The 10,841-nt window shown below is 31.0% G+C and overlaps 1 protein-coding gene and 1 long non-coding RNA gene across 2 annotated transcripts; both read left to right on the top strand.

Moving 5' to 3' along the window:
• Positions 1-396: 396 nt before the first annotated feature.
• LOC111391449 (protein GLUTAMINE DUMPER 5-like) lies at positions 397-1,217 on the top strand. The gene is made up of 2 exons (XM_023016674.1): positions 397-957; positions 990-1,217. Exons 1-2 carry the CDS (start codon positions 495-497, stop codon positions 1,079-1,081), a joined length of 555 nt encoding a protein of 184 aa, XP_022872442.1. The 5' UTR covers positions 397-494; the 3' UTR covers positions 1,082-1,217.
• Positions 1,218-3,413: 2,196 nt separating this feature from the next.
• Positions 3,414-3,961, top strand: LOC111391450. The gene is made up of 2 exons (XR_002702116.1): positions 3,414-3,559; positions 3,646-3,961. It is a non-coding gene; the product is annotated as an uncharacterized LOC111391450 (long non-coding RNA).
• The last annotated feature ends 6,880 nt before the right edge of the window (positions 3,962-10,841 follow it).

Here is a 10,841-nt window from a genome sequence, read left to right on the forward strand (position 1 = left end):
TTTAAAATATTTTTTAGAGATATTCTTACAAATCAATTCCATTTGAATAATATTACAGATTACAACAACAGTCTAAATGATTCTAGATATTGACTGAATAAAATGTTTAATTTTACCTATTATTTAATGTCACGCTAACGATACCTAAATTGAAATTATAATTTCAGTAAAATTAAATAACATTATTCCACCACATTAGTTACGGCAATATGCCAATTCCAATGTCTCACGGACTCGGATGCATGTCGAGTGCTTTCTACTGTACATTTTAGATATGAACAAAGACGTAGGCCCCACTTTTCATGCGAAATAATTCTCCGAAAAAAAAAATAAAAAATCCACCTGTTCCCACTTCCCTATAAATAACACCTCAACCAATCTCTCCTTCCTCAATCCACCACCCCTTCTCCATCGTCTGCTCCCCATAACAGCATAACTAGTTCTTTAATAAGTTATCGTAAAAAAGAAATTCTTTATAGCCATAAGACTTAAAAATGGGTACTGTGGAGGCTCCAACAGCATCATATTCATCACTTGCACAGCGCTCACCGTGGCATTCTCCGGTGCCGTACCTCTTCGGAGGATTGGCAGCCATGTTAGGGCTCATTGCTTTTGCTCTCTTGATCCTGGCCTGCTCATATTGGAAACTTTCCGGCTACCTCGAGAACCAGGGAGAAACCGAGAGGGATCTTGAGGCAGGGGAGGTCAATGGCAGCGGCGATGGCTCAGCTGATGGCAGCCTAAAGGCTGCACCACCAATTCTTGAAGAGAAGTATCTAGTGATCATGGCCGGCCAAGAAAAGCCAACTTTCTTGGCCACTCCTATGTCCAGTAAAGCATCATCTTTTGGCAATAAAAGTACAAGCACTACTAGTAGTAAATCTACAGAGGAAGATAATGAAGAGAAGAAGCAGCAGAAAAACGGTGGAAATGTAGAAATGGGGAACATGGAGAGCCTTGAAGCAGTAGATCAGGTCCATTGAAATCATTTTATTTTATTTTTATTTTTGCAGAGACCTTTGCTGTCTCGGCTGCGCTACAAAGAAGTCGAGCACTCGTCTTTGAGCAACTTATTGCTTAGATACTTTCAAAAGTATCCTGTCAACATTTTGTGGGTTATTTATTTTATTAAGATTTGAGTAGGAATTTTGAAATTGTAAATAATTCTTGGAGAAATTAAGAGTGTTTGGAGAAAATTCCCATTCTTTGTTCATCAATTGTTGCTCTGCCTTCTGGTGTTCTTCACTTTTGACCCAATTATGTGTACACATCAAGAGGGAATTTTCATCCCTAATAATTTATGCACAGAATGAGTGCACAACATTAGAAAAAACAAAACATTAAAGAAAAAAAATAGATGAGTGAAAAAGGTTGTTCCTTCCGTATTGAATTTTTTGCATTAACGATAAAGTTATTGGTGATTTACAACAGAAAAATAAATTACCCCTTCTGGTTTAACAATTTAAGAAATGTTTGATTAGATGACAGACCCTACAAAATTATCCCTTTACCCCCATCGAACGCACACTTTAATCATTCGACTATGAATGCAAAGAAACTCAATTAATGCAAAAAAAATTATATGTCGAAAGAGTTTAAGTTTTTAGATAAAATAATTCATCACAGTATCAAAACATAAGTTGTAAAAGTCTTGCCATTATTACTCATTTATAAAAATTGCCCGAGCATCAAATTTTTATTAAAATAAATAAATCCAAATGTGTTCCAGATGAGATAAAATAAACAAGGCAGTTGAAAAACGAAAATATATGTTGGTTTAATTAGGGAAGACAAAGGTTGTAACATCATAAAGTGATAGCCAGTGTGGTACACGACAGCATGCATTGTCTTGTTGAACGGGTGCATTATTATGGGTTTTGCACGTTAAATTATTGTGCTAAGGTTATATGCAACTAGTAATATGGTGGAGTTATTATTTTTGAATTGACTAAAGTTCATAATTTCAATTATATGATATTACTAGGAATATTTTACAATTTTGATAATGATTTGCTGACTTCTTAGAGTATCTACTTTAATTAAGGATATTCCATAGTTAATTCTTTGTGCATAATTATGATTAATGATGTAAAATGATCCGTGTTGAACTGATAGGTCTTCTCGTCCACCCATATTTAAGTTTTTGTTGGGCTTGATGCTATTCAAGTGTAAATAAGACGTGTCAAGTTTGGTCCACTAAATATAAAATTTCACGATCTGCATAAATCACAAGCTCAAAATGTTTTTGGCCATCTTAGTGGCTATGTGGGTTGGAGGTATAGGTCGTCCCAAACGTCCCTATATACAACGTGTTGCTTGAGTATTTTAAACCTCTCACTATTTGTAATTGATCATTAATTTAGTGACAAATTGAGAACTATCAATTTCCTTATTATCTGATGGGAATAAAACATTAGTTAGATCCAATTTGCAGTATCCAATGTGCACTTCTACCTTCATGTGAGTGATTGTTAATTTCTTTTTCTCTACTTTACTTATTTTTGGATTGTCAATTTTAGGTAACTGTAGAGTGAGACATCTCATTTACATGGAGCCTAAATGATTTAAATTTGTGGTCTTATTTCGTTAAAAAAGAGTGAAGTCTTCATCACCTTTTGTTAGAAAATTTGCTTAAAATATGAATAACTCGAAGCATGTCAAGATTGATGGACATTTACAGCAACATCCATTAGAGTCGTTATCCAACATTCTCTCAATAATGCTAACTTGACAAGAACAACTGAATTTGCCCAATATTGATTAAATTAAAACAATCATGGTCCCTGATTTTGAATGTTGAATTGGCAAAATTTTAGGGTTTGCATTTTAATTCTTCAAGATCCATCTTTTGAATACAATTTCTTTGGGCCTTTTGTTATTTGTGTTTTACTTCTGGATTTCCAATTCTATATTGGTTTTTCTTCGAAAATGGATTTAGTTGCCATTCTACTTGCTGAGATAATTTCTTTTACCCTGAGACAGTATCAATTTTAGTTATGCTGTCTAAATTTAGTTCTAGTTCCAAAAAAGATAATTAACTGTGGGTACTTATTTTCTTGCAACCTCAGTCTTTACTGGTATTTTGCTGGTGCTCCTTGGACTCTTTTCATACCATGAGTAAACTATAAATAAACATATCAAATGCATGAAAAACCAGTGAAGTTGCTACTTAACTCTTTCATGCGACTTCATATCCAGCCGGTATAGTAACATACATGCATAAACTTCCCTCATCCCCATTAGCTCAACATTTTTACCTCAAGTAACATGGAAGAAAATGAAATTTTGACATGTAGCCGTACATCTTCTTATCTCAAATTTAATTTATTTGAAATTTGGTGATTTTGTTTGATGGTTAACTCGTTACAATTGCTTCTATAGATTATCAACAAAGAATTGTATGAGATTATAAGCTGACGACGCTTTCTCCTTTTATTTCTAGAGAGGATTTGTTGAGGCCCATGCCGATGATGGTTTCTTAGAAATTTTTGGTCTGAAACAAGGGTGGCATGCTTCAATGGTTATGAGTGAGATTATCTCTGCCAAACACATAGCACAGGTATTCTAGTTACAAGAGGAAGTAACTTGTACTACATGACTTTTGCTTTCAATAAGCAGAAAATTTATTGTACTGCAATTTTCCAGGCTTTGGCAATTAGGTTTGAGCTGAGAGGAGGGTCATGGAAGAAGGCATATATGCAGATGGATGGTGAACCGTGGAAACAACCGTTGGACAATGAGTTTTCGACCTTCGTTGAAATTAAACGGGTACCATTTCGATCAGTTATGGTCAATGGACAGTAATTACAACAGCATTTTGTAGCATCTTTATCAATTTGTGGAAATTGGATCATTGTTGAACAATCCTTTTCTTTAATATTGTATGTGTAATACCTTGTTTAGGAGGAATTTTTAGTCAACTCCCAACTGTGGAGCTAAATTTATGGAGTCTTGAAGAAAGCATTGTAAGCAACAAGCATGTAAGAAAAAACAAGAATTGAATGTCTATATGTTATACGTAATATTAAACAATAATTTCGATCTTTACTATGATCGTCAATATATTATATTACTTGTGTTATATGGAATCACTTTAAATTGAGATGGGAATGATTAAGAAGATTCCTAAGCACCAAATGGTTAAAAGCCAAATGTAATGTTTCTATCATGCTAGGATTATGTGATAATCCTTGTGTATGAGCATAGCATTGTCCCATAGAGCATTGTCCCTTTCTTTTTCTTTTTTTCTTATTATTATTATTATTATTATTATTATTATTATTATTATTATTATTATTATTATTATTGTTGTTGTTGTTGTTGTTTTTGTTGTTGTTATTGTTGTTGTGTTGTAAGTACATTCTAATATTATCATATTCGATTGTTCCAGGTGGAATCACTTATTTGCTAGCACTAGCAATTGAAAAATGATTTTCTACAATTGTTTAGATTAACGTGTTTCATGAAGAGAATTTGATTTAGTGACATTCTTAAAAGATTTAAATGCGGGAAGTAAAATTCCAGCTAGTTAGCTCGAATCTCTAACTTATTTGATATTTAACAGGTATTCTAAAAAATTTCTTTAGTGGAACTTTTTAAGTTGTGTCGTATCATGATTATCAACTATGTAGAAGTTGCAAATTTAAGAGAATCGAGCAATATAAGAGATGTAGGCAAAACTTAAACTTCTATGGTGAATTTTTCAGGAGTAAAAATACATTGGGATGACAATTGGTGTTTATGTCAGCGGGGAATTTATGATTTATTGAGAGTTTTAGTCGATATTGACTCTCTTTAATATCCTGATAATATAATAATAATTATTGTTAGATACGTGTAACGATATAATATATTAAGTTGTGTTGTCGAAAAATCGATTCTTGTGCTAGATATATATATACACACACATACGTACATTTAGTAAAGAACCTTACTACAAATGCAGAAGTTGATTCAAAGAATTTATACAGGAGAGTTATGTTATATGTGGCAATTTTTGGTGAAAGATGACAAAAAAAAAAAGGAAAAAAAAAAAGAAAAAAAGAAGAACAACACATAAAAATTCTGTGAAGGCAACCCCGTACAATTTGAATTGTTCTTTGGCAAATGAAGATTGCATGCATTATGACCTGTCAAAATCCTGCACTTGACAGATTTTTTTTGGCATAATTATTTTAATTATGTGTTGCAAATTATCATATTCCGACAATTACCTGATTTTGAAGAAGCCAAACAAGGGCTAATTCGTATAATAATGATAGTGCTAATAATAATTGTGGTTAGAGATTATTCCAAAAAAAAAAAACAAAAAAACAAAAATGTTATTAGAGACCCTTCAAATATTTGTAACTACACATTTTGCACTGATCCATGGCTTATAAGCCATCGGCTTATTTACCAAACATTAAACTCTGCTTGCTCTTCTAGTTTTTAAGCACAACTTTTACCATTACTAAACATTGAAAAATGTAAGGTAAAAAGTAAAAACTAAAATAGAGGAGTAAAATTTTGTGACGAAAAAAATTCCTTCGAATGTTTATTCCTATATAGTTAAAGTTACATTAAAAATCAAATGAATGGAATATTTTAAATTATCTGTTCCATTAGTCTTCATTAGTAGTTGGATTCCTAAAAATAACATTTTAATCACCATTAACATGAGAGAATTAGAAGTTTCTTCATGTTGCCTAATCAAGGAAGAAGGCATTTAATTATTTAAAAATATATCTTCTTACGCGCAAATCATATTCGTTTCTTCATGAACTTCGCCAGCACTATCATAATTGAATCTAATTCATCAGTCCAACTAGAAAAACCAAGAACAATATTGATTATAGGCCAAAAATTAAAAATTTTGAACCATAATCTATAATACCTTAAGATTTTAGACGGGATGGTTACATTACCCAAGCCAAACGAAACATTTGAATTCAAGTTTTAATTGTCTTGTCATCACTTATTTATAAAACCTCCATATTTTAGATCTCAGAATATTGTTTGTATGTGATAAGGCGTGTAAAAGACAAGATTTAACGTCTCTTTAACATTTTTAATATTAAGGAAGGAAATCGAAAAAGTAACAGAGAATCAATAATTGATTTAAAAGAAGATTTATAATATTAATTCTTATAAGCATGATAGTGCTTACAATAATTGTTGTTCTTAGTGCTAACGTTTCTGTCTATTTATAAATTAAATCATTCATAAACTCTTCCTGAGGCGATTATCTATTGAAACCTACTCCCGAGGTGATTATCTATTGGAACCCACTCCAAATTATTTATTCACATATAGTTAAAGTGTCATTAACCATCAAGTCAATGGAAATTTACTGCAAAATTCAGTGTTATTACTCGATTCGTCTTAATTTTTTAAATCATCTTTTCGATTAGTAGTTGAATCCCCAATAGTAATCATTCTTAGCACGTGAGAATTAGAAGGTCCTAATGTAGAACAAAGATATTAGTACAATGAAAAACTAACCCTGCCTAAGGGTAAATCATTTTCATTACTTCGTAGGCTCGATCAATGTTATCAAAATTGGATTAGACTTACAAGTTCATCTTAAAAGATCGCAAACTTGTCCAATTACAACTTCAGAACTTTCGACAAGTGAGCTTTTTAACTTACAACTTGAACCAATCGACTCTGAATCCACTTATTAAAAAAATAGTCATCACATTAATGATGAATTCATTTGTCATTATCTTTAACCAACTTAAAGAGTAATTTGTAACATATATCTACTGTACTTTACTATTTAATCAATTCATTAGTGGGATTCGATTTTGATTAGTGTGTCAAATCAACAGCAGTTAGATAATTGGTAAATGGATTAAGATAAGATAATGAATTAAATATTTTATTTTTCTCAGAGTGGGCGTATCATTAGGGGATGGATTGAATAGATGTCCTTGGCGTGTACGTTCGATTCGCTCTAGTTGATGCTGACGATGTACCGTGGTAGCCACTGCAAGGAAAAAAAAAAGTACTAAAGAAGTTAAAGTTTGGAGTTTTGCTGAATTGCGAGAAAATGCTTGTCCAAAGGGATGACCACTTCTCACAATTACTGTAGGTCCCGTATGGATTAAAAAATGTCGACCTCCTCTTCATTTGTGTGTTCTATCAAACCGCATGTCAAGTTTCCTGTTGCTGTAACTTGATCCTAAAATTTTATTTATTATTCTGTATTTAATATTGTGCGCGCGCGCACATATATATACACGTACTGTAAAAAAATGTTGTAATTTGAGTCGAGGGTAAAAGATGACAAATGTGTTATGTGTTGAACAACATCGTTTGAAAATTTAAATTTTTGAAAAAGTGACAAGCTTTTTTCACGAAGTGCTTGAAAACAAGATTCAAATGAATATACGTGACAAATGCCAAGGAAAACACTCGAATCTATTTATAAAAGTTGTTCACTTCTTAGACCCTCTCATCTAAAAAAAGTGTAAAAAAATAATATTGAAATAAAGGCGTGTATTATTATATATTGCAAATAAACTGTTCTAAAAAGGGAAATTAAAATCCAGAGTATGTTTGAAGTCTAATTTGTCTTACACAAATAATTGAATAAAGAAGACAGAAAAGAAAAGATGAAAAGGAAAAAAGAGATGCCTCCACTTTCAAATACCATCAGAAATTGAAAATAAAGCATAACAATTAATTATCAAAGCAAGAAGCTATAAGAAAAGGAAGTAAAAAGTTTCTCTCAACAATAAAAGAGTCGTGATAATTGGGACTAAAACTAATAATTGAGAGAAAAACATATATACCAAATTAAATTTTTATTTATATCAGATTTTTATCTGTCATCAGACATCGACAAATTAGTTTTACAAAAAAATAATGAATTTTAATAAAGTGAGCAAATTGAAATAAAAGAAAAACGATAAAATAATGTAAAATTCCATAACCAAAACAAAACTTCACTGATTTTAATTCATCATTAAACCCACCAATGAATAAATAAATAAATGAAGATAGTGGCGGATCCATGAATTTGAATGAGATAATGTGAGTTTAGGCTAGCGCGTGAAGCCAGCATGGTGGCCATCATGGCTTGTCGAGTGTTGACTCCGCCCTTGAATAAAGACATGTCTAAAGAAGAGGATAGCACCCTCTAAAGTAATGTCATTTGCGATGTATCATATTATTAGATTATTCAATCACATTCTAATTGCGTCAATTTAATAAAATTTACATAAATTTTAATTTTATATTATTTTCACATGAAATTTATGTGATATACGTCATAGTATTTTAGTTGTCTTAAACTACTTCTCATTTTATTACATTCTGATTTTGTCAATTTCCTGAATTAGAAGTTGTGAGACGATATGAATTTACTAGAAATTTAACTTTATTCTATTTTCGATAAAAAGAAAAGACCAAGAAGACAAAAAAATAAAAAAAAATCACGAAAGGCAAATAAGCTAAAAAAAGAGCAAAAAGAAAGGCTAAAAAGACACTTAAAAGGAAAAGAAAGAAGTGTTATGTAGGGAAACGTATGCATATATAAATATATTATACATCAGCTTCGAAGCGAAGAACAAATTGTCTAAGCATTTATTTAAGTAAAAAAGTAAACAGAAGTTTTAGGAGAAGTATCATCACGAGTTAAACGATTTTCTCCTTCGTAGAAAAAATGTACAATGGCTAAAACATATGAAGTTGGGCGTGCACACGTTAGATTTTAATAAAAGCCAATGAAACCACATCTTTAATACCTTGAATTTAAAATAAAGTATGATAAAATTGGGCACGGTTTGAGATAGTCTATGCTCCATGTTGGGTTTTGCAAGATAAATGAACAATATTAGACTTAATTCTTTAGGCTTGCAGTATGTACGTGTAGAGTCACATGCAGAGTAAAGAATCTGAAACACGTGTTTTACATCTCTTGCATAAAATTCAACCGTTGAAACATCAAATTACATGTTTCAATTTTTTAAAAATTAAATTAATATTCTCAAATTAAATTTACTACTAGAGCATCTCCAAAAAGACTCTCTATTTATAAAGAGTTTCTTTAAATTTAGAGAATAATTTTTTTTTAATACACTCCAACAAGCTTTCTATTTTGATTCTTTATTTTACTCCATTCGTCCCATTTATATAGGCTTAGTTTCCTCTTTTTTTTTTTGGTCCCAAATATATAGTCCAGTTTCTTAATTTAGAATATTTTGTTTTAATCCTTTACTGTTATATCTTTATTTAATTTGCTTAGTTACAATCAATTTTTCCAACTCAGCCCTTGTTTGAGCCCCATTTTTCAATCAAAATACATTCTTCAATAGTAATTTGATATCATTTCAACCACGCATTCTTTAATAAAATAATATTATACGCAAATAAAAAAAATTTCCTTATTTTTTAACCACACATTTTCCATTAATACATTATTCAAAAAATCATTTTCTTCACAAAAATGAGGCTCAAACAAGGGCTTAATTTGCCTACTTCTTGAAATCATTCAAATACATGCACATTTCCCAATAATTTGCCAATTGCTTGGAATCAATTTTCAAATTCTTTACAGATTCCAACAATAATTTACTACTATTTGTTGAAAATTAAATAGGGGCAAACTAAGATTTTTTTTTTTTTTTTAACAAAAATTACTTTTTCAATAANGATAAAGTTATTGGTGATTTACAACAGAAAAATAAATTACCCCTTCTGGTTTAACAATTTAAGAAATGTTTGATTAGATGACAGACCCTACAAAATTATCCCTTTACCCCCATCGAACGCACACTTTAATCATTCGACTATGAATGCAAAGAAACTCAATTAATGCAAAAAAAATTATATGTCGAAAGAGTTTAAGTTTTTAGATAAAATAATTCATTACAGTATCAAAACATAAGTTGTAAAAGTCTTGCCATTATTACTCATTTATAAAAATTGCCCGAGCATCAAATTTTTATTAAAATAAATAAATCCAAATGTGTTCCAGATGAGATAAAATAAACAAGGCAGTTGAAAAACGAAAATATATGTTGGTTTAATTAGGGAAGACAAAGGTTGTAACATCATAAAGTGATAGCCAGTGTGGTACACGACAGCATGCATTGTCTTGTTGAACGGGTGCATTATTATGGGTTTTGCACGTTAAATTATTGTGCTAAGGTTATATGCAACTAGTAATATGGTGGAGTTATTATTTTTGAATTGACTAAAGTTCATAATTTCAATTATATGATATTACTAGGAATATTTTACAATTTTGATAATGATTTGCTGACTTCTTAGAGTATCTACTTTAATTAAGGATATTCCATAGTTAATTCTTTGTGCATAATTATGATTAATGATGTAAAATGATCCGTGTTGAACTGATAGGTCTTCTCGTCCACCCATATTTAAGTTTTTGTTGGGCTTGATGCTATTCAAGTGTAAATAAGACGTGTCAAGTTTGGTCCACTAAATATAAAATTTCACGATCTGCATAAATCACAAGCTCAAAATGTTTTTGGCCATCTTAGTGGCTATGTGGGTTGGAGGTATAGGTCGTCCCAAACGTCCCTATATACAACGTGTTGCTTGAGTATTTTAAACCTCTCACTATTTGTAATTGATCATTAATTTAGTGACAAATTGAGAACTATCAATTTCCTTATTATCTGATGGGAATAAAACATTAGTTAGATCCAATTTGCAGTATCCAATGTGCACTTCTACCTTCATGTGAGTGATTGTTAATTTCTTTTTCTCTACTTCACTTATTTTTGGATTGTCAATTTTAGGTAACTGTAGAGTGAGACATCTCATTTACATGGAGCCTAAATGATTTAAATTTGTGGTCTTATTTCGTTAAAAAAGAGTGAAGTCTT

The sequence above is a fragment of the Olea europaea genome, unplaced genomic scaffold, assembly GCF_002742605.1.
Source record: "Olea europaea var. sylvestris unplaced genomic scaffold, O_europaea_v1 scaffold793, whole genome shotgun sequence".
Lineage (NCBI taxonomy): Eukaryota > Viridiplantae > Streptophyta > Magnoliopsida > Lamiales > Oleaceae > Olea > Olea europaea.